Genomic DNA, 24,620 nt, shown 5'->3' on the forward strand with positions numbered 1-24,620 from the left:
CGACACCTAACTCAATGGCATTTTGACAATTGTAAAAAAGGTCAAAATCTTTCGCTAAACAAAGCCTTCATTGACAAAGATTTACCCTTTACCATGTCTTTAAAATAAGCCAAACTGACTTCATGATCAATATGATACATAATCATTCACGCTGTCATCACTGTGCACCTCTTTACGCAGCATATGCACACCTCTCCTTCAGGATGACACTGTGAGTTCTCTTGTTTGTAACAGCTCTCTGCAGATTGCATTTCTACATATGGAATGTTATCACGAGGAGGATTTTTCTATGCACTTACATCCTAATCAGGCATGACCCGGAGCTGATTTTGAGGAAGTTGGTAAATAAAATAAAAATAAACAAATAAATCAATGTGCTGAAATATAACAGAGACATAATGGAGCGGCTGTTTGACTTTGGGTGCTTGATGCTCCAGGTAATTCGCTCAGGGAGATCTATATGTGAATCAACCTTAACTTTTACAAGTGCCTGATAAAAATAAATGCTGAAAAGTTTGGGGGAAATGTATCTTAGCTGTGGTTTCTTTTTTTCGATATATTTACACTGTCCTTGATCATATCCAGAAATGTGATGGTCAATCAAATTTGAATTTTGTAGATCTTGCTGTTGCATTTTACCTTTTTTTTTAAACATGTAGAGGTGTTTGAATAAGACAAGCTGTCAGTTTAAATGTTGAATAGCTGGTTCACCGAGGAAACTATCTGCATACTGTCAGTTGCAGTTTTTCTAACGGTTTTCGAACCCAAAGAGGATACATATACAAAAAGATATACACTGAATGCCAATACAAACAAGTGTACGGTTACTTACCCGGAGTTGAAGGGTGTGGCGGAGGATCGTTCCTTCTAAGGCGTGGATCCACTTTTCCCGCTCATCTGCATCTCTGGCTGAGGGCAGATGCATGTAGAAACCAATGAGCCACAATTTCGATACAGACAATTTGGAAGACATTACCCTCCTGTTGCACTCTAATGACACTGAAGTAACATGGTAGTTTGTGAAAGATGGACTTTTTTTGTTTTTTAGCTAATTCTTTGAATGAGCTTATCATTCATTTTTGATGCAATTCTGCTTTTACCTCGAATGCACTGTGTAGGACTATTGTGTGTATTATGGAAACATACTATTAAAAGATTTATGATAAACAATCAGGAAAACATGACTGTAGCCATAAACAACCATTTGTAGACATCAAATTAAACATAAGACTTTATAGCTGAAGACAGCACCAAGCATTAAAAAAGGGAAGTCGATTAAAAAAATTTAATAAATGCTGTGGGAAGAACAAGTATTTGATACGCTGCTGATTTTTCAGCTTTTCCCACTTGCAAAGCATGTAGAGGTCTGTAATTTTTATCATAGGTACTCTTAAACTGTGAGTGACGGAATCAACAAAAATCCATAAAAACACATTGTATGACTTTTAAGTAATTAATTTGCAATTTACTGAATGAAATAAGTATTTGATCACCTACCAACCAGTAAGAATTGCAGCTCTCACAGACCTATTAGTTCTTCTTTAAGAAGCCCTCCTGTTCTCCAATCATTACCTGTTTTAACTGCCCCAGTTTGAACTCCTAATCTGTATAAAAGATACCTGCCCACACACTCAAACAAACTCCAACCTCTCCATAATTGCCAACACCAGAGAGCCATGTAAGAACATCAGGAATAAAATTGTAGACCTACACAAGGCTGGGATGGGCTACAGGACAACAGGCAAGCAGCTTAGTGAGAAGGCAACAACTGTTGGTGTAATTATGAGGAAATGGAAGGTGTTTAAGATGATGGTCAATCTCTGCCAGGCTGGGGCTCCATGCAAGATCTCACCTTGCGAGGCGTCAATGATCATGAGAAAGGTGAGGGATCAGCCCAAAACTACATGGCTGAACCTGGTCAATGATCTGAAGAGAGCGGCCTAGCCAGTCTCCAGACCTGAAACCAATGGAAAATCTTTGGAGGGAGCTGAAAGTCCATATTGCCCAGCGACTGCCCCAAAACCTGAAGGATCTGGAGCAGATATGTATGGAGGAGTGGGCCAAAACCCCTGCTACAGTATGTGTGCAAACCTGGTCAAGAGCTACAGGAAACATCTGATCTCTGTAATTGCCAACAGAGGTTTCTGTACCAAATATTTAGTTCTGTTTTTCTGATGTATCAAATACGTATGCAATAAAAAGCAAATCAATTACTTAAAAATCATATAATGTGTTTTTTTTGTTTTACATTCTGTCACTCACAGTTGAAGAGTACCTATGATAAAAATGACGGACCTCTACATGCCTTGCAAGTGTGAAAAGCTAAAAAAATCAGCAGTGTATCAAATACTTGTTCTACCCACTATAATTTTGTGATGGCGATTTTAAAGTGGTATTATTAGCAATTTTCTTAAGGACTATGTCCTGGAATGTCCATGGAATTTCTATGCATTTTTACATTCTACCAGAGAATAAGTGACTCACACTTGCTGGAGCATATGGGGAAAAACTTTGACTAGTTATTCAGCAACATTTTAATGTAGCCTGTCATTTACCAGACAATCTTTCATTGGACTGTTGAATTGTCTATTCAGTCATTATTAACTGGAAGGACAATCCTCTAAATGTTACGAATTAGACCAAACCCTCACTTTGTAGATATAAAAAAATCATCACAATGATATCATTGTGAATTATTTAATTATAAGTACAATGCAAAGAGAAATTGAATACTAACTATCTGTAAACATCCTGAATCAAGAGTTCTGTCAACATAGTGAGCCAGCACAAATTCAAACCATGTTTTGGCAAAATAAGGCCAGTAAAGTAAGGCTGAACGCTCAGAGCAAAGACATCAGACCAAACACACTGCCAGAAACATTCTGACCCAACAGAGATGACAAGATGTAGAAAACATACTGTCTGATGTAGGCAAGATACTCGATTTTGATATGTATTCACAGAGAGGACTGAACTCGACTCAAACACAACCTGAATATCTGTACAAGATGTGGCATGTATGAAGAAGACCATCATAAAGATTTAAGGTTAAGAGTTAAAATGTCTCTATTGGTGCTTCAAACCTGAAAAACCTGTGGAAATGTAGGATCAATGAAATTAGCTCATGACAACATGACACGGGGGAAAACAAAGAGGTATACTGTATCTGACCAATGGCAGTGCAAGCAAAGGCTGAGCAGAAAGGCTTTAGAAAAAAAATAATTAAAAAGCAGCCAGGACTCGGGCCGGTCCACTCAGACAGCACGTCACTGCCCTCCCACATTACTCTTAGCCACTCAGACTCTCCAGAGGAAGAGATAACTATAACTAATGCTGTTAAGCCTTTTAAAAAGGTAGAGGTTCTGTTAGGCCATATAACAAAAACAAATACCGGAACTATACTAATTGAGTCATATGACCAATATTTGTCCAAAATATACACGGATTTAATTTTGCATGCTCGTAAGAGCAGTTCGGCGAGGCCAGGAGTCGGCAAACTTTACTGCTCAAAGACAATTTGGACCGGTTTCCTCACAGTAAAGAAAACACTGGGAGCTGCACAACGCTTTTGAAATTTAAAATGAATTAACACACCATAAAACATTTTTTTTGCCTTTATGCTATGTATAAACAAAATGTGTTATTTTTTTTATATAAATCAATGAACAACTGCAGAGAAAACAAAATCAAATTTCTGCATCCCACAAAACATTTTGATGCTGGATTGAAGGTTATTTAAGCAAAATACTCAATGAGTATTTCCTGAGCGGCAATAAAACTAGCATATGTAGTTAAATTTGCTGACCTCATCCACTTCTTGAAGTAATTTTTGCTCAGATCAACCTTCCACATCAGTTCCGAAACAGTTTTTTTTTTCTTCTCTCATCTCCATCCAGATACTTCTGAGGCTGCGTGTTTATTCTGGAAATGTCTTTCGACATTTGACTTTTTGTTGTTTGCTAGCTTCTCGCTATATATTAGACACACTGGTAAACCAGTATAATCAGCAGTGAAAGCAGATGAATCTGCCTACGTGACATTGATTGTTCTGTCTTTTTTCAGAAATTTTTCTTAGAATTCTCCATAGTTCGCCTACCTGGGGCTAAAAAAAGTTCAGGAAATTGCGACCTGGCAGGTATCGCCACAGGGTGTCATACATTAGTGGCTGTGACGCTTCTTAAGAGAGACAAAAATACTTTAACACAATTTTTTTTTTTAATGTTACAAGATTGCCATAATCTTCAAATTAAAATTACATTGAAAAATACATTTTAATTAAATCAATTATTTCCAAAAGCCACAGGGAGCTGCATCAGAGGAATCAAAGAGCTGCGGGTTGCCAACCCCTGAGCTAGGCTGCACAATCACAGATTTAACAACCAGCAAGCTTCTTGTCATGTAAACAATAGGACTCACTTCTTACTATGTAGGTGATTTAAACACCTCTGTTCTTCCAATATTTTTATTTGTAGATGTATCACTTTGGAAACTAACTGTTCAGTTGCTTATTTAACACTACCCGCTGATGTTACAAGTTTGCTGCACTGTAGGAAATCATTATGATGCTCATCATTTCCTGACGGCCAGTGTGGTCCACTGGTACTGGTCCTGTGTCATCTTTACGCTCATTTATGATAAGTCTGCTTTCATTTTAGAATAGCAGTACCACTGTCTTGTTGGACAATTAAGGCATAGGCATGTCTGAAAATATTCATCTGTATGACCATGCTGTCTTGTTCCTTTGGCTATCTACCAAATATGTCAAGCTGGAGTGTAAATCAGTTACAATTAAGTAATTATTTGAACAGAAATAAAGCAGAAGAACTGAATTACACAGTAGACAACATGCAGATCAAGTTATCAAAAGAGAAACACGATGCTTATAGTACCCACTTATAGATACAATAATCCAACAGGAACATATATAAGTTAGTCATTTAGTGAAAGTTAGTTGGGCTTAACAGAGGTTAGCTAATTCTGTGGACATGGTGTCCATCAAACATTTGTCTTTTACAGCAATCAGCCCTTGCCAGTGCTGCCTGTCCTTGCTCTAAAATGCCTTTGAATTATTCATCCCTGCACTCTACTTCCTCCTGCTATCTTCAGACAAGCTGATGAAATGTTTCTGTACATGCTCCAGTTGGGCTGTGGAGGATCGGATTCTATAGACTCCATAACACCCGTACAATCTGGAATATGGTTCAAAGGCCGAACTGTTGTCAGAGGTGAATAATGCAGTACTAGAGCCATATTACTGTGGATTAATTAAATCACGGCTGATGCGCTTGGGAAATCATAAATAAATACACATGGTCAGACATAGATCTGTCAGAATGTGTGAAAAGACAGACGATTGAAAATGGGAACGATGTTGATAGATTTAAAAAGGGAAGGAAGCGGAGGAAAATAGACACGAGAGCGGGATTGCGGTCTCTTAGCCCGTGTGATGCTTCAGGCAGGCTTGGTGGCCCGGCAGAGAGGGAGGGGAAGACAAAAGATGGAAAGCTACTGTAGAAAAAGAGGTAGCGCAGAGAGGGGAACAGAGGAAAAGGAAAGGCTAATAGGCTCTCAGGCAACACTGATGCACAGCCAGAGGACAGGGGCTGATTAATAATGAATGCTCCTCTAAATAAAAAGACAAAACAAGCAGAGCTGCCTTTTAGGCAAGCACACAGCTGATGGGCCTGTGAACTGGACAGTCCCCTAAGTAGTAGCACAGATCAACAGGGAAAAATAACTGTTTCTTACATTCTATGATGAAAAAACCCTCGAGTGGAGGGCTGACCATCACTGGATTGATTGGTCATTGGCAATTTACATTCCAGCAAATGGTGCCACTTGTTTCTCTGTTTACCCCCATTAATCTTTGCAGCGATGCACAGCCTTCATATGATCCCGACACACTTGCACATTTATAGTCATATGAGCGTGTACTGTCTATATAGTGAACATACATTCAGGCATTGCTTTAAATCCCGGGAGCCTGACTGCATGACATGCTCTGACCAGGATCATTTTACAGTAACCTAGAAATCTCCCCTCACCAACTTCCTGTACATCTGTTAGTATATTAGCGAACAGCTAATGTGTATTGTAGATATTAACAACTCCATCATTACTCAATTTTGTTCATATATTTATTGATTAAATTGTTGAGTGCTCTGATACCAAGATTTGGAATAAAGGAACACGAAAATACAATTTATTCCAATACTGGTGACTTTGCAGAAAAAAAGACTTAAAACGTAACTGTAAAGAAGTACACTATTGAGAAAAAAATGCTCAAAGTACTACATTGGAGTATTGCTTGGTCAAACGTTTACTACAAAATAACATTTCTCATTGTATCCCCCATCAGCATAGCCTTTAAATCTAAACTATGCGCACATAAAGAGTTACTGATTTGGACTACATTATTAATGGCCCAATCCATCATTGGTAAGAATATGCATATGTGTTTTTCCCCATCAAAAGTATTTCTCTTCATAAAAAATTTTTTCCTCAATCATGAACACTATCCTCAAGCGAGCATATAAAGCATGCCTTTATGTCTCCCCTGCTGCATATATTTTGGGCTGAGGTCGCTGAGGTTTACTGTGTGAAAGACGGCTCTTGAGTATGATCAAACCTCATAATGTGGGGTCGTATTTGCTGATTGCACAGAAAAATGTACACATCAATATACAGCCCTGAGGATACCATATTGCTTAAACTAGGAATATCTGCAATAAGCACCAGTAACAACACGGTTTTCAAGCACATGTAAGCAGTCAATGCAAACATTTGTTGGCCTGCAGACACTGCTTTCTCGAAAAATTCCTCACAGTCGACAGCCAATAAAAAGTCTACTTTACACTGCTTTCAACTGCCCTTGAACTTCAATATCAAAACATTATAAGTACATGCTGCTTCACTGAGACTGTACATCCCAAAAGACAAGCAAACAACGCCTCCTCTCTGTCCTCTCACCTGGGACCGGCATGCATGTGGACCGAGACATTTGCACAGTTTTCTCCTTACCCTTCCGTTTGTAGAACCACAGCATACAGCTTCGGAACACAGACATGGGAGAGGGCATGGAGGAGGTGAGAGGGGCGGGGAGCCCATGGACTGTGCTGAGTGATCGTCAAGGTGGAGATGAAAAGGGGTGCTGGTGGTGAGGTGTGAGGGGTTTTTGCTGCCAGTGGTGGTGGTGGGGTGAGGGTGGGGTAGGGGACACACACACACACACACAGATAGATGGAGGGACAGAGATGGAAGTAAAATGGTGGAGGTTAGACCTGGTGAATGGTAGAATTAGAAAAAGGGTGTCTGTGGTGCACTGAACAATTCTGTCAAAAAGGAGGGAAGGGTTGACACGACGGGAGGGGGCTGATGCTGTAGCTGGGAGCCAATCCTGCCCCTATGGAGTGACTTGTTGTTAGATCGCAAGCCGTGGCAGAGGTATAGCGAAGGACGGAGATAGCAGCAACCAGAAGAGACCTGCGCTAAGCTTCCAGCTCAGCAGTATTCCCTTATTATTCCCAGAGGCTCAACTGCAGAAACACAGAAGCAGCAATCCTGCTCCTCAGCCGCAGTCGGGGGGGGCGAGGAATTTACAAAATCCTTACTTGCTTGTTCTTTTCCAGAGGATTCTAGCATGCAGTGGAACATATAATAACTATTGATAGATATATGTGTCAGTCCACCTTCAGAGCTTCGAGATGTGCCACAGGAAGGGAGGAAAAGCTCAGATGCACATATCTCGTTTTGACATTGCCAAGATGTCTGTAACCATGTGTTTCCTGGCATTAAAGCAGGCCAATCAAAGTCTTTTAAAGACAGAGAGGCGGGGGTAAAGAGAGAGAGAGAGAGAGACAGAGAAAGCGAGACAGAGAGAGAGAGACAGTGAGCGAGAAAAGCAGGGATGGATGAAAAACAGATCACAGGAAAAGAAAGCTAGTGTTGACCAGCGAAAGAGGAGAGAGGTGTACATATTAATTAGATCGACATCTCACCTTGAAAATGAAAAGTCTTCTGGTCCACTGTGATGGTGAAAGTGCTGTCGTCCTCGTCATCTATGCCGATCACAGCTCCCTGAGCAAATAGAGGAAGTGGTGAAGAAGCAGGCGGTCAGAGAGGGGGGCATGTTATACCCCAATTTCATTTCCATTCACATGCTTTCCACATGTTTCTGCAATCCTCTAACCTTTTATAAATTACTCCTGATGCACCTTAACGACACGCTCAAGCGTCATATCTTCTTGCCTTATCTTTTTGTCACAATAAAACACACAATGTTTCTGTCAGCGTCACATATACAAGTGAAGCCTTTTGGAGGACTGGAGAAGAAAGGAGGGGAGGAGGAGGAGGGATTTGGGAGAGTGAAGGAGGAGAAAAGGCAGGGAAGGGTGGAGAGAAAAGACAGGGGACTAACACCAAGCAGCCAACGGGAGAGAGAGAACTGCAGAGCAAGAGCCTGCTGACGAGCAGCAGTAAATGCTCCATGCAACAGAAACTAACCCGGCAGCTGATTATGAAGAAGTGGACAATAGATGAAACTACTGAATTACTTGAAAAGTGTCTAACAATCCATTGCATACACACACAGCTTTTATAATTCATGGTTATGGTTCAGAATATCAAAAAAAACAAAACAAAAAAACAGTAATGCCTGAGCTCTGTGCTAATAAATTCTGGCTTTAATAGATATTTAAATTTGAATTAACAGGCAAGGAATGAACAAGAGACTTTCCAACATTGTGGTACATTGAGTAATTAATACTTTAGTAATTTGCAACTTAGTTATCCAAAAATTACACGAGCTGTAAAATTGAAATAATCAATTTTGTCTGTTAAGGAGGATATCCACAACACCACAACATGTGTATAGTTATTGAGGATTTTTTCATCAAAATTTAGTTTATTTAACTTGATTACGTCCCAGGTCAATATATTTCAGCCATTGTTATTTTTTGTCATTTTTGTATATTCTTTTCCTTTTTGGATTTTGTCATTATTCTGTTCCTTTTCATTTCAAACTTGATGCCTTACCAGCCAGCCCCCAAAATGACCCTGACTATAAACAAAGTCCATAGCTTTTGAAGGTTTTGCCTCACACTGCATGTGACTTGTAAAGGAAATCATTTCAAATGGGCACAGCAATAATGAATATAAATGTAATTTCTGTGTTGGGCTGACTTACTTCCTGTATATTACATGAATCCTGTTGAACTCAGCTCATCCTCATCATCTGTGTGAAAAGCTCTGAATGGCTTTCGATGAAGATAAGTGTCTATTTTTCTAGCGACAAGCTGTTACGGGCTTCAATGTCTTTGACAGCATTGTTAGACTTTGAAAAACTGTGATTTAGTAAAGGCAGTTTGTTAGATGGAGAAGGTTGATTCGCTGTGCTGACCCCTGAAGAGAAAAGTCGAAAGGAAAAGAAAAGAAAAAAAGGCTGAGTTTGCAGTGGACCGCACTGGAGATTTGATGAGGAACCAGAAAGACAACTAAGTCTGTACAATGCTGAACAATTTCCCACACATACACATGAAAAGAAAAAACTAATTATAGCTGTCAGATAGACATGAAAAATATCAACCGAATGACAACACTTTAGCGATAGTTTAGTTTATTGCATACAAGACTAGGAAAGCCCTCTTTATTGTTGCTACAAAACATGGGTTGGATTAAAAAAAAAAGAAAAAGCTAAACCAAAAGCAAAACTTGAGGGCGACCTGAAAAACTGTTAAAACGATAAGATCTATCTATCTATCTATCCATCCATCCCTAAGCCTTATAATGCTGATTAAATTATATTTCTGTCGAGGATATTATGCAGGACAAAACAGCTATTTATTGGGAGCCCTCTGACACTTTGAAGGAGGTTGAGCAATATTTGGCACACTTAATGACTGAAAAAAGAAAAACAAAATTTTAAGTGCAGTAAACCACGTGGCTAGAGTGGTCGTCCTTGTTCCCAAACATTCCTGGTTCTATTCCCGTGCTCCTCCTTGCCTGTCAAAGTATTGTTGAGCAAGACACTGAATCCCTGGCGCTCCTAAGTGCCTTCTGATCTTGGTTCATCCTTGATCGGTTAAATGCAGTGGCCAAATGTGTTGGATGTGACAAATATAGGGCTAAAGTTGGAAAAGCTACCCACTTGGAAATATCATGCCTTTATATGTTTCAATAATTCAAACTTTGAGATATTATTTCTACTCTTCAATAAATCCTGAGATAACATGACTGAAACACAAAAAAAATGAACTGCAGGGTGATTGCATATTCAGTTGTTATTTTAATTTACCTTATGGGCTCGGTGTTGCAGATCCTTAAATGCACTAGCAATTTAAAAGTAAGGGAAACTTGACAACTAGTGATACCTGGGAAATAAAAGATATTAGATTCTCATCTCACTTTCAGATGGTCCTGGATTCCTCTGGTCAAAAATCAAGCATCAGCTTGTATATACTAGGGAAGACCATTTGAAACAGCTGTGTTGGCTTATTATGTGGCACAACACCTGTTGTTATGGCTGCTTTAATTGTACTTAAAGTGAAGCACCGCCTCAAACAACATCATCAACTGTAAGCAATTTTATTTTGAAGGAGGAAAAAAAAATATTCCTCTTGTTCCAGCACCCTGTCCACAAAAGGGTAAAACTAATGATAAAGGTAAATAGTGTAGACCAGACAGATGGGACGATCAGTTTGAATAAAAGTCAAGATGGAGTGAATACTGAACTGAAACACTGCAATTAAGCTTGATAGCGAGTGCTTTTTGAAGGTAGAGGGGAAAAAGAAAACAGAAGCACGCAAGAGACTATCTGACTTCTCAACACATTTTACTTCAGCAACAAGGAAACTAGGACATGGCATTCTGATGAGATACATTTGTTAGGTATTGTTTGGATACCTTTATTTAGAAGAAACAAGATCACGCTTTTCAGGACTACAACTCAAACAGTAACAACCTGTGACAGCAAGTTTTTCCACTTTCATGTTTATGAAGAACCAGGACAGGTGCAGTATTAATGAAGCTGTTGCCCTCTAGTGGACATTACCAAGTAACAAAGATGCACCAAAGAAAACGCCTTTACCAATTACAAGAGCTCTGGACATGATTCGTAGAAACCCATTATATTGGTTGAATTAGGCAAATAAACCAGCAAGATATATCACAGTTATCAGTTATATAAACATTGCTGAGTGAGATCTGATGGCTGAGAATTATCATACAAAAAGGTGCCGCATAGGGATATGATGCGTTATAACCTCAAACACTGAAGAAGCATTAGTGCTTGATAAAACATAGCAGAAATTAAGCCAAGTAGCAGTCCAGTGGTCTCAAGTATCTTACCCTGAGTCGTACACAGCCTCTTCTGGATCCACGCATCATCTTGTCCTTTGACTAGAAACCAACATTGCAAATAGTTCTTAGTAAGGGAAAGCGCACTAGACATGGATGGACAGACAGACACCAAAATATTCTATATGAATCCATCAACGAATTATTACAGAGGAGACATTGCAATGTAAAAGCTGTAGAACTGCAGGATTCAGCTGTTTTGGATTACACTTTAGAACTTTACCAAAAAAAGAATAAATATATACATTTAGAATAAGTTATAAACTGCAGTTTGTTGTGATCAGAGATAGTTCACTTGTATCACCTTGAACTCCCAACAGGAACATGCACGGCAAGAGAACAATAAAGGCAAAGCATGGAACTGAAGACGGACTCGGGCCAAGTGGTAGCACTCTGCACTTGTCTGCTTAGTTGAAGTACAGCAAAAACAACCAAACTGGCCAAAAAATGATCAATTAGAGTTTTCCCCCACACATGGTCAGAAGTATTTATGCTACATGTGGTTGACATTTGACCTGTAACATGTACATGTAAAAAGATGACGTTACTTTGCTCTTCAGTACTCTTACTTGTTCTGATTGGACATTAGATCACATTGCTTTTCAGGACTTTGATAAAGTCCACTGAATCGAGACACAATTCAGTACCCAAGTGTATTGCCACACCTCTCGACCCGGTTCACTGTAGAGCAGGAGTCTAAACAAATGGTAGCAGGTTATAGTTTGCCTAAATATCAGCGGTGCTTTAAGCTGGAGTTTCCCCCATACGAAATCCCTATCATAACGCTCCCCAGCTTCATCGTCCAGCTACTCTGGCGACTTTGTCAACTTTCTGAAGACAGTAGCTCTAGTCGGTAGTATAATCTGATCACCTTTATTATTTCCGCGGACTAGATAGTATTGTATAGCGTACGCCACTTTACTCTAATTGATGACAACATTCTATTCCTTCAACTAAGAGCTGTTAGCCTTATTTTGTCGACCCCTCCAACAGAGCCTTAATTTGTATTATCCTTGAAAATATACAGGCCGGAACGCCTGGCTGCGTCGTTAACCTGCGCCGTTTTATATTTTTGTCCAGTCTGGGTCACTTTGCAACCTGCAACGACGCCGAAACAGGTTAAAGCGTTTCGGCTTTTTACCTTCGCCAGCAAGCTAGCCTAGCGGAAGTGTGGCAGAAAATACCGCTACTCGATTCGTCGGTTGCTACCCGAGGACGGTCCTGATTGGTCAATGCGAGGGTCCGTCACTCACCCGACGTGCCTGTTTTGTGCCCGAGATTCCCAACTCCTGACAAACAGCAGGCCCTCACCATACTAGTTGAGGTTTACGACAACTTCTCCCGTATAATCTCCCGAAGACAGCAGTTCGGTATGTATAACTATCTAAAATGAACGTACCGTGTAATACGACAGAAGGCCGGCATTGTAGTCCAAAACAAACCAACGATACTGCCAACCTTTCATGACGTTAGTCCACTTGCTCAGCGGCCCCTCCATGATGGACGCCATCTTTACAAAGCGGCGGCTGGGAGGAGTCGGATATGCTCTAGAGTGACGTCATGGGTCAGATGTCGCCGATGAAACAGAAAAACGCACAAAAGAAATTAACTCAGTGTCAATGTTATTTTAGGTCTGGCCAAGTTCTTCATACAAAACAGAATGCAAAAATGTCCCCCCGATTTCACGTTCTTTATAAACGATCTTGAATTATATAAAAAATCTTACCATATAAAAACTTGTGGGAAGATCCCCAAAATATCATCAATATCATCAATATCATCAATCCCCCAAATCAACATTTTCCTTCGGGAATAAAGTTGTTCTCATCTCATCTCATCTCATATGACTGATATTCCTGTATTCCCCTTGCCATTTTTATTCATTTTATTATTATTATTATTATTGTTATTATTATTTATTTTATTATTTTAATTCATTAATCATTTTCCCCCTTATTTCTAAAATTAAACATTTCTCACAGACCTTTAATCTTGTTTACTCTTAGTTAATTTATTGCATACAAAATGAATGTCCTCATTTCTCCTCATGCCTGTTAGTATAATTGACATTCAATCATGTTCAGCCATGCTTGTTTGTTCATATGTTTTGTCTTTTTATACTTTATATGTTTAATAAAAATAAATAAAAAACAATAAAAAGAAACAAACTGAAAAACGCTGCTCTATTATTTGATTTAAGCTGCTTCCACCACTCCCCATTTTTTTGTTAACAACAGGAAGACATTAATATTGAAGAATTATTATTATTATATCATATATTATTTTGATCAAATTATGAAAAATAGTAGACACCCTTTTCCTCAAAGCTGGTTAGAATTTACATGGAAACACTGGCATAGTCCATTGTTCTAATTAAGGTGTACTTTTTCATTGTTTTAAAAGTATTGTTATTATTTCACTGGCGTCCAGAACAGGGTGTACCCCGCCTCTCACCTGATGACAGCTGGGATAGGCTTCAGCGTCCCCCATGACCCCGATTGCAGGATGGATTACAATTATTATTGTTTGTAGTAATAGTAGTAAGCCACCTCGCATTACCAGTAAATTCTTTGCTATTTCCAAATGCATTAAAAAACAAATGAAAACAGAATTTTGTTCTACCACCTCTATTTACTAATATGGAAAATTGTAACCTTACAAAATAAAAGTCAGCCCCTATAGCTTAATGCCCCTTTTTACATTCTGGAAGAAAAACGTTTATTGTAGAGCTTATGTGTAAGACCATGTACAGTGATCTGAATCATCTGGGTTGGTCCAAATTAGTAAACAAACCACATACTATACCACAACCCTTTGTTTACTTCTATATGTATTAGTTTTTATTAAATAAGCTGCATTAATGTCCACCTATTATATTCAAAATGCTAGTATGTTCATTCAGACAGACCATTCATTGACAGACTGCTAACAAGTGCAGTGCAACGTTCCCTGTAACACTTCATTGTGTTATTAAATCTCTCGCAGCGCTTCATTACACAATAAATCATTTAGTGTACAAAGGACAGTTTTCTGGAATATTTTATTTTGTTGAGAAATGAAACCTTCTTTTGCTTTGCACACAAAATAAGGGACTGGTTATTAACAAAAATAATTGCTCAATTAATCATTCATTGAAGATATAGTTTAAGAGCATAAATGCTTTCTACAAATGGTCATCACAAGATCCTTATGGAGCTTATTTTGAAAAACAACTGTTTCCGCCTTCGCCTTACTGCCACACGTAATATTGTAATTGGCTACATATACATATGATGTTTAACCTGGGCTGCGAGTCAAATCCCAACCTGCTGACTCTACAACAATTTGACTGTTGAGACCTTGGCCTTCATTTGAAAATAGGACCTTCCAGCAAGAGCCCTTTGGTGGCCACTTAAGCGGAGGAAGAATTGACCAGAGTAGGGATCATTTTGATCATAATTATAATTAACAGCAATTACAAGGCCTAATAAGCAGGGTAAGGGCTATATACAATATTCTCAATAGCTCAGTTAATTATAAGAAACCACCCATGGTTAAGTGCGTTTGTCACCATAGTAACGGAGCTGAGCGGAGTAAACTGGATGGAAGTAATATTTCAAAGCATGTCAGAGAATGGAAACATGTCAAGTGGGAGAAATGCTTATTTAATTTTTTTAAGGACAACTAGACTTGAAAGATGGGACTGAGAATGGAGCCTGGATATGGCAGTAAAAAGAGGACCAACATGAAATTAAGAGGCACTTAGGGAGGAAAAAAGGAACTCCAAGATGGCAGTAAGGTGATCAATTGATGCTAACTGCTGTGAATCCTCACAGAAGAAAAATGTTAGCTGATAAGGAAAACTTTCAAAGGTTGAAAATGTTACCTCTGATTTTAAAAATTATGTATGGTTGTTTTGCTCCCAGACTAATTAAGAAATTTATGAGAAAATTAAGCAAAAAAAAAAAACAAACTTAAACTCAAAGAGAAGAACAGGAACTCCCTCTGACCAGACTTGTCAAGAAAGACTTCATCTTGAAGTTCCTTAAGTCCACTTCAGAACTCAAGTAACGAAAAGGTAAACAGTATTCATCAATATCTTTATTATTTACAATAGGCTTAACACTGATAAGCAGAACTTCACAGTAATATATAATGTGAGCTTTAAATAAAAAAACAATATATATATTTTCTACAATAAAAAAAGTTCATGTTAACATCTCTGCCATTTTCATCCCTGTTTAGATTCACATATTCCATTACGGTGTGTCTGTGTGTGAGTGTTGGTTTCATTGCACTTGATCAACTGAAGAAGTGGCCTTTGGTATAATGATATGTGCACACTTTCTCCAGAGCTATTTTCAAAACAGGGAGACAGAATGGAAGAAAACAACAAAACAAACAAAAACAAAACAGATATACAAGATAAATGCAGGTAACATAAAAGAAAACATTGCAGTGACTGAGAACGAGAAATTATTTTGAGGTCCATTCATATATTTAACCATGTCAGATGTGAGGAATATTTAAAAGGTTGTTGACAACTGCCCATTTTCCATTTGTTTTTAAAGGAGCTCAAAAGCATCTGATTCTGGAGATTGATTTGTTATTTTAAACGTGGCTCTAAGTAGTTGAAAGAGTCTGGATCACATGACAACAAACAAACAAACAAAAAAAACAACATAAATGTTTAAAAAGCCCAGACTGGCACAAGGCAATAATCAAGAGCACAGTGAAAACTTAAAGATGGGATCATTGTCAGATAACAAAGGCTCTAAGGTTTTAATTTTAGGTCTACTTGGGGAGACAAGGGGTGGCAACAGTGTCATTGGCCACACACACACAAACACCCCCCAAAAAAATCAAAATAAAAACTTTTTCTGACTCAAAATATTTGCTTTTAATAGTGTATTTTTCAACTCCCTCTTTGACCTCCAAAAGACATATGAAGTAAGTGAGGACCATATCACAATCTCATGGCAAACAGAACAACACATGATGTTTTCAACACAGGCTACCACACTTGTGATTCTTGTTCAGGTGATGAACTGTACATAAATCATTTGCTAACAAAAAAAGGCACCAAGAATTATGGAAAAAAGATGAACATTTTTCGCCACGATTAGTTAAAACTCACAACGGACAGAAACAAAGTTTGTTCCATGGTATCAGATTTGGCAAGAAACAGGACCTTCTTTCTGACATACAAATCATGAAATGAAATAAAAAGCACCACGTAACAATCTGACATAAATGGCTACTAGGTAATCCATCAAGTGTCATTCAAAGGGAGATCTGAAGTGACATGGACCTGCAGTGTTTACAGATAGAGGCATTTTCATTTTTGAAGTATTCACATGTTGCATATCAATGAGCCAATGCTTCTAAAGCCTTATCCAGTGTACATAAAGATGTTTGCACAAATAAATGATTTGTGTGTGGCACTGTACACGGTTTCAATTGTGCTGAAAGGAAAAAACAAAAACAAAAATAAAACAAGGCTTTTTCTGTCCAATATTAGAACTTGAGACCAATAATAAAATGTAAAAAATAAATAATTAAAAATGGCACCTTGAAAGACAAAATAATCATGCTGTTGAACATTGGACCGGGTTCATTTCTGAACAATACATTCATAAAGCAGATATGCAGGCCTCAGTCTTGCTTCTCCTCAGTCAAAAACATTGCTCTTTATGCTGTGACAACAAATAATTGTTTGCTTCCTGGATATGAAAGAAAACAAATAAACATAACTTTTCTCTCAAAATAGGTCTGTGCTTTTAATAAAAAAAGGAATAATTTAAAATTCAAGTTCATACAGACATTCTAGAAAGCATTTTCTTTAAATCAATATAATGTACAAATCGCTCATGTGCTGAAGACATACTGCAGTTTGTTGAGAGACCAGTACTGTATGATTCGTGTGAGTAGCTCTCGGCATTTTGCTGTGTTAATACACTGAAGGATTTTGAGGCACTGAGGCCACGACAAGGCTACAGGGGATCCAGCACTGTCCATACTCGAAGGACACTTGTAGACATACTGTCCCGATTCACCTGCTCACGCGCTACCCTGTGCTCTCCGTCTATTTTCTATGCTGTCATACGAGGAAGAAATGTTCTGTGCAACGACAACTGGGCATAAATATTGAAATGCTTTAGAGCGGTGGGGAAGTGTAGAGATCTGTCACGTCACTGAAGCGGAGACAAATGCTGTGCATATAAGACATCCCACATTCATTTTTCAAATAAACGTTTTGTTTTCACACCATCATTTTCTTTTAAGGTCTAGAGTTGTTTAACCTACATTTGGTTTCATTCAATGTTATCTACATGCTTGTCAAATAAATCTTACTGTTAGTGATGAGCAGTGTGAAGGGTAACACGTGAATATTAATCTTGAAATGAATGATTATTCCGATAATTATTTGAGATCACTCTCGAACACAAGCTTTGATCAGGTTTGAAAAAAAATAAAAATAAAAATCATTTTCTTAGTGAATCCCAACACTGATCCCGTTTTCTATCTTCCAGCTCACAAAGGCTTTTTAAGAATGGCTTATGGTCACCCAGTTTCCCCCGACTCGAGCAAAATATTCCAGGAAACACTATATCCAAATGATAAGTCAGATGTTTGTGAAAGGTTCCTTGCTTTTATCAAGGAAAACAGTTGTCCAGTATTCGCAGTAAGGCTGGGCACACACACCACATTTGACACTCGTGTGACAATGCGACAAACAGAGTGGGCTTAGGCTTGACCTTGGAACTGGGCCAGCTACACACAGCTGATGTACTTAACATTCATTTTTAAAAGAAGTCCTTTATCATGGTGGAAAACTTGGGCAAAACATTTCATGTTATGACTTTAACCACACTTGATTTGGTTTAAACATTTCTTATTATGTACAGATCAGAGCAAAAGTGAGTGACCACACTGGCATTTTATGAAACAGCTGATTGTAAACAATTAAAAATATTACATTTTTTTTTTTTTAGTGATTTCTCTGAGGTGCTTAAGAGATTGATCTCGTTTGTCCCCCAAAAAGCTGTCAATAGAACCAGGAACCAAAAAGAATACAAATGTCTGTTGGGGAGTCGATCCTGTCACAGTGGCTACCTCTGCACTACATCACTAATCTCTTTAACACAGCTGTGCAGGTTGTCTAGTACAGAGTTGGAACCCGAGCAACTCAGCCCCCCACCTCCCGAGGACGTAGCCCTCAGTTCCTGCAGGCTAAGCTCCAGCTTCCCCACGGCCTCTCGGAAGGCAAATTTGTTCCTCATTTGAGGGATGCAGTCCACATAACCTGAGCAGTAGTCTAGCAGCTGGTGGCCAGCATCCAGCACTTGGCTGCTGGTGGGGCCTTCGGAGCTGGCGTGGAGAACGTTGCTCAGGCATTCAGCGCACTCCAGCAGGGCCTCCCGGCTGACCCGCTCCAGGGGCACCCTCTCCAACTGCGGCCTTGTTCGTCGCAGTGACACTTTGGAACCGGCTGACGGCGCTGAATGTGACGAGGCAGGGGTGGTGGCTCCGTTGGCCATTTTGGTGGGAGTCACGTTAGTGTTGGAAGGGCAAGATGAGGAGAGGGAGGAGGAGGAAGATGCGGGAGGCACTTGTGGTGGCGGCACTGATGGTCTGCCCGTAGTCACTCCTCCTGACAATCGTCCTGACCTATGACCTTTCAAGGTGTCTCCGTTGACTTCCACAGGTGCCGTTCCGACATGCTCCTCCCCGTCGCCGCTGTACGAGTGATGTAGGCTCCGTACGGTGGGAGGTGGAGGGGGTGCGCACTTGGGTTTGACAAGTCGTGGCCTGTCCCGGTCTGCTTGGTGCTCCGACAGCAGTTTGAAGCGGTTCCCCTGAGAGTCAAGCCCAACTAGGTGCACGTCAGCTGGGCTGTGCTTCAGTGTGGGGGAGATAAGGACTGGAACTTTGTGATTGTGAGGTGGTGCACCTGCCGCGGCCGATGAAGCACTCGAACTCGAAGTCTTAGATGGGGATGACCAGTTTTGCTGCCTGTCTGACCCTCCCGTGCTCTCCTCTCTACCCTCCTTAACCCGGGACAGAGTGTCCGATTCCCCGACCTCCCCCCCGACCCCTGGTGCCCTCACCCCGACGGCAGGGTTTCGGGGTATTAGCTTGGCTTTGGGCCTTTCCCTGATCTGTGCCGTCCCTTCATCCATCCTCCTGAGCAGAGTTTCTGAGGGCCGTGTCGCCCCGTTCTCTGGCTGCGAGGTTGTGGAGGCTGTTCTCTCCAGAGGGGGTTTAGCACTTCGGTTCCTCGGTAAAGTCAGAGCCATACGCTCCAGGTCTGGCAGCCCAGCTGACATCGAGGAGGTAGAATTAGACCGAGGAAAAGGTTTCGGCCCGCCGTCTTCAGAGGAGACTGTTTTTCCTGTCCGTAAACCCAAGGTCTTTTTGATTAGCCTAGGGGTAAAGAATCCAGCGAGCCCTCCCCAACTGCTGCCGCTAGTTATCTGTGAACTGAGGCTTCCGCTGGAAGGTTTCTGTCCGAAAGCCGCTCCGCAGCAGCGGGACTGCGTCTGGGTCTGTTCACCATGGGAATGAGATGGAGAGGCAGAAAAGCCCCCGACACTGTCTGACTGGGGCAGCGGAGGAGGAGCACTGAAATCAGCGGTGGGCTCATATGTCTTGTGAGGCGGCGTCTCCATCTCCCGAAATGAACTACTCCTCTTCGGTGGCGTTGGGAGGTTCTGTTGGTGCTGAGCAGACGGCGATGACGAGGAGGAAGACGATTTCTTCTTTATGAAGGAGCTAAAAAAACTAGGCTTGCGGTCCCGTGTGAACGTCCCCGCATCCTGTGCATCATCTAAATTGCTGCTGGGAGATTTATCACGTGGCTGCTGTTTTCGTGGCAGCGCTGGAGAGCTGCTTGATCGGCCGTCCCCTGCAAGCAGGGAGGAAGCCCAGCCTGGAAAGACAAGACAGAAACGGATTAAAATCATAAAACAAAGCCTTGTATAAACATGTCAATCTTTGTTACAAAAGTTATGTAATTTCCCGAGGACATTTAATGACGGGTATTTGCCAACTCTATTCATCACTTATCCTGCTAAGACAGCTTTGTGATGAAATTATATGTTGCACAACCCGTCCTCTTGAAATGAAATGAAAGAAAAAGGACCGAAAAGAGGAGATATATGAACCCATGTGTAATGTTCATATGCAAGCTAATCCACTTGCAAATTAATAGGTTAATGACTATGTTCACAACTTAAAATAGGGCCATTTCCAATGCATCATGTCCACATAGGTACAGAACATCACAAACCAGATATATCAATGTTTGTCATATTGGAGATGCATAGTAATGAAAGGTGTGATACAGTAATGTAAAAATTTCCTGTTTCAAATTTATCAGAAATAACATTAAGACAGATCTGATTTACTTGATTTGGAATACCAATTTAGATTAAACTGTGCATTAAATTTCTTTTCAAGTACAATAGAACAGTTAATAAACTAACAATTCATGATGTTCATATCACCCAGTCCTCAAATGATGCACAAGTCTCAGAAAACTGTCATTAAATGCTGATGAGAGACAAATACATTTCATTTTGTAAAGTAGTTGAATGTATATTTGTATAAGTTATCACATCAACGTTGTATGCTGGTGCTGACTTTTATTTTACTTAACACATGTTATTTGGGTTAGTGAATGCTTATGTGAATGACATCAAAGTAATGATAATATGAATTAATATTAATAATTAATATTATTATATTATAATGATATTGTTAATAATCAAGGGGGTAAATAAAAATGGTTGGGGGTTTAAGACTTTAAAAACAGGAGTTTAAGATTTTTAACAGAAGGACAGACAAAACAATCAGATTGGACAGATGTCTGACATCACAAGACAAACAAAATTAACATTTTATTACATAACTTAAAATACAAACACAAAAAATAAGATAAACACAAAATATATTAATAGCATTCAATGTTAGGGTTGGAAAACAATATCATATGAGTTTAGGAGTTATGAAATAGAGATCACTACCAGGAAATTATATAGTAAGAATATGACCATGCTTATTCCCATCACAAATGATCACATTTTATATTTGTGTGTGTGTCTGAGACCAAGCTAGTTGCAGATATATATCTCTTAGAATTCCTGGAAGAATTATAGTGATATCGATTTTAAAAGAAAACACAAAAGATAAAATCCCAAAGAATGCTTTAGTCACAATATTAATGCTGGAATCTTTTGTGATTAACTATTGTATTCAAGGATTGAGTAAGACGGCAGAAAAACTAATTTAGGCAGGATAAACTAAGCAAGAATAGCTGTTGTGATCATAGAAAAACAATTAACTTGTATGACTGTCACTTAGATATTTTATCATCTTTCCACTAAAATAGAGTGTGGTGTTGTTCATGGGGACCTTCCATTATTTTGGGCACAAAAAACGGTTACATATTTTACACAGAACTACCTCAGTTTGTCTTTAGAGTGGGATTTCATCTCTCTCTTCTAACATTCATTTTGCATTATTCAGTGATTATGAAGGATAAGTATGTTCTTGATGAAAAGTATGAATAAGATATTGAAAACAAATTTGATCATAATATCCCTTTCAAAGGTATTCTGCTCCTATTCCTTGAGACATTGTTCTTGAGAGACACTGGGCCTTGCAGAGTTGCCGGACACAGCACTGGGTGAAGGCAAGATAATACTTGCACCACCCGCCTGGATGGATGGAAAAATGACTGCCATTCTCTTCAGACGGCGGGCTTGGCGACGCTGCAGTCGACTCGTTACATCACCATCATCATCCAGCACACCTGCAGAATACCATGGAGCCACTGGCGGGTAGTGTCTGGCTATACCTGAGTGACCGTGAGGGATGTGATCTGGTCGCCCATCCAGCCCCCCCTCGATGTTTTCCTTGTTCTCTGTGTGCTTGTGGATCGTACGAGACTTGGAAGGCAACAGGGGCATGTCGTGACCGAAGGAGTGGAGGGGCCCACAGTGACCAGAGGAGGCGGTCTTACATAGTTCCTCTGCTACCTCTGCAATGAAAACAGGAACACGGTTAAAAAAAAAAAAAAAGCAGGATCCAAGATAACATAAAGTACATGACATATATTAAAGTTAATCAGCCATTAACATCTCACGATTTATTTAGCAGGTTTTTAAGGGGTCTTTCTTGAATCAATTTCGTCATGTGACAATAGATTTGGATTTAGATGAAACAGAAACAAGGCCCACCTTCTGAGATGCTGGAGTCATGGAACATTGTTTCAAAGGCTTGGTGGATCTCTGCGAAGGATGGTCGGTCTAATGGGCTCCACTGCCAGCCTGCCAAAGGCAGAAAACAATGAATGTTAAAACAAGAAAATATTTTGAGGAGTGTGTGTGTGTGTGTGTGTGTGTATACACACACACAAACTCTTTTTTTTTTAATGTTAAAACTGTTATGCTGCTGTGACAAACAAATTTCCCCTATGGGAATCAATAAAGTTTATCTTGTCTTATAATATATATACTGGGAGTATTACTTGTATAATGGGGAAGGATGTTAAGTTTGTGATCGGCAAGTCTAATGAGGAAACCAGACATTTTCAAAACTGTAGTTCTGATCAAGTACCTATTGTCCAGCTCTTGTACAGTTATAATGTAGGCAATATTGGCATTACTTACATGCTCTCATGAGTTCGTAGACCTTTGGAGGGCATCCTTCAGGCTGTTCCATGCGATAGCCCTTTTCCAGAAGATCGTACACCTGAGACAGATCAATGCCTGGGTATGGAGACATGCCATAGGTAGCAATTTCCCACAGAAGCACCCCAAAGGCTGGAGGGAAAATAATTGGGAGAAAAAAACAAAACACGTGAGCATGAATTAAGTATCATAACATGAGAAATGGAATACTTCATGGTGGACTTATCCTCACCCCAGACGTCAGACTTGATGGAAAAGGTGTTATATGCAAGGCTCTCTGGTGCGGTCCACTTGATAGGGAACTTAGCCCCTGCATGGGCAGTATAAGTGTCACCGGTCATCAACCTGCTGAGACCAAAGTCTGCGACCTTCACAACGTGATTCTCCCCGACCAAGCAGTTTCTTGCAGCAAGATCCCTGCAAGTTGGAAGGGTAAAGAAAACAGGAAGGGAGATTATTGAAAAAACTGATTGTGTAAATAACAATTTTGATGAAGACTTTGAATATTTTGATCAATGACAAATACCTAAGAAAGACTTAGACCTTGCCCTTACCTATGGATGAAGTTCTTCTTCTCCAAGTACTCCATGGCAGATGAGATCTGCGTGGCCATGTAAAGCAGAACCACAGCGTTCACCTCCTCCTTGTCACAGTCTCTCAAGTAGTCCAGTAAATTGCCATGAGGCATGTATTCCGTCACAATGTAAAATGGAGGCTCCAATGTACAAACGCCTGTGGGGGAAAACACGTCTTATCACATACCTTCTCTGAATTCTGGAGTACTTGGGACCAGAACGAAAGATAATACAGACCTAGAAGTTGAACAAGGTTTGGATGTTTAACCTCCTTCATCACGGCTGCCTCTTTCAGAAATTCTTCAACTTCCATGGTATCCTCCTACAATTACCGGAGAAGAAACAAATAAAGTAATGGCAGTGAATTTAAATAGAGGGCTTCAGAAGAGCATCACATTTGATAATCACACAAGGTATCTGAAATTGTATTTCCTGTGACACCAATCTTCACCACTAGGGGGAGATCTAAAATCACTGTTCAACTCTTGTCCCATCATTTACAGGGGGTCACACCACAAATAAGAAGAAACTCAGAAAAAGAGGTTTCAAAAACAATGGTCAAAGAGATAAGACAAGACGAATATCTAACCTTGAGTGTTTTGACAGCCACGGTGAGGCTGTATTTTTTCCACACTCCCACGTAAACCTCCCCGTACTGGCCTCCTCCGAGTTTGTGCTTCATGGTGATGTCTGTGCGCTCCATCTCCCACTTATCATGAATGGGTGACACACCGTACACTGTGGGTTTGTTACATTTGGGTGCTGGGTAGTGCAGTGTGGTGACCAGGCCATCAGCTACAGTGGAGTGGTGGTGAACCAGTTCCGCCAGGGTGGCAAAGCGGCTCTCAGAAGTAACATAAACCTGAAAAGGGATACAAAACAGAAGCGGGCAGTTGGAAAGAGAAAGACAATAGAGACAGTAGAGACACTGTTTCACAATAGAAACTGTGAGTTTATTCTCTTCTGATTAATCAAAAAGGGGAAGAGAACATCAAAAATAGGTCTGTGCTCTTCCCTC

At 39.9% G+C, this 24,620-nt stretch overlaps 2 protein-coding genes across 7 annotated transcripts in view; both read right to left on the reverse strand.

The window, feature by feature from the left end:
* Window positions 1-12,943, reverse strand: part of osbpl9 (oxysterol binding protein-like 9) — a 29,972-nt gene extending 17,029 nt beyond the window's left edge. For 2 of the 3 annotated variants that reach the window (XM_086161757.1, XM_086161756.1), the window contains exons 1-4: window positions 12,752-12,943; window positions 11,344-11,394; window positions 7,998-8,076; window positions 833-909 (exon numbers count right to left, since the gene is read on the reverse strand). In XM_086161757.1, the coding sequence (XP_086017883.1) occupies window positions 833-909; window positions 7,998-8,076; window positions 11,344-11,394; window positions 12,752-12,862 (318 nt within the window). In that variant the 5' untranslated portion in view covers window positions 12,863-12,943. Of the gene's footprint in view, window positions 1-832; window positions 910-7,020; window positions 7,146-7,997; window positions 8,077-11,343; window positions 11,395-12,751 lie in introns of those variants that run through there. The other variant, XM_086161758.1, reaches the window with a different exon arrangement.
* A 2,471-nt stretch (window positions 12,944-15,414) lies between these two features.
* Window positions 15,415-24,620, reverse strand: part of abl2 (c-abl oncogene 2, non-receptor tyrosine kinase) — a 29,316-nt gene continuing 20,110 nt past the window's right edge. For all 4 annotated transcript variants that reach the window (XM_086161816.1, XM_086161818.1, XM_086161817.1 and 1 more), the window contains exons 4-11: window positions 24,192-24,464; window positions 23,840-23,924; window positions 23,582-23,759; window positions 23,260-23,444; window positions 23,007-23,159; window positions 22,575-22,664; window positions 22,193-22,375; window positions 15,415-20,263 (exon numbers count right to left, since the gene is read on the reverse strand). In XM_086161816.1, the coding sequence (XP_086017942.1) occupies window positions 18,444-20,263; window positions 22,193-22,375; window positions 22,575-22,664; window positions 23,007-23,159; window positions 23,260-23,444; window positions 23,582-23,759; window positions 23,840-23,924; window positions 24,192-24,464 (2,967 nt within the window). In that variant the 3' untranslated portion in view covers window positions 15,415-18,443. The remainder of the gene's footprint in view (window positions 20,264-22,192; window positions 22,376-22,574; window positions 22,665-23,006; window positions 23,160-23,259; window positions 23,445-23,581; window positions 23,760-23,839; window positions 23,925-24,191; window positions 24,465-24,620) is intronic.

The sequence above is a fragment of the Fistularia commersonii genome, chromosome 16 (genome assembly GCF_037954325.1).
Source record: "Fistularia commersonii isolate RoL2024-O1a breed Wild chromosome 16, RoL_Fcom_v1.0, whole genome shotgun sequence".
NCBI lineage: Eukaryota > Metazoa > Chordata > Actinopteri > Syngnathiformes > Fistulariidae > Fistularia > Fistularia commersonii.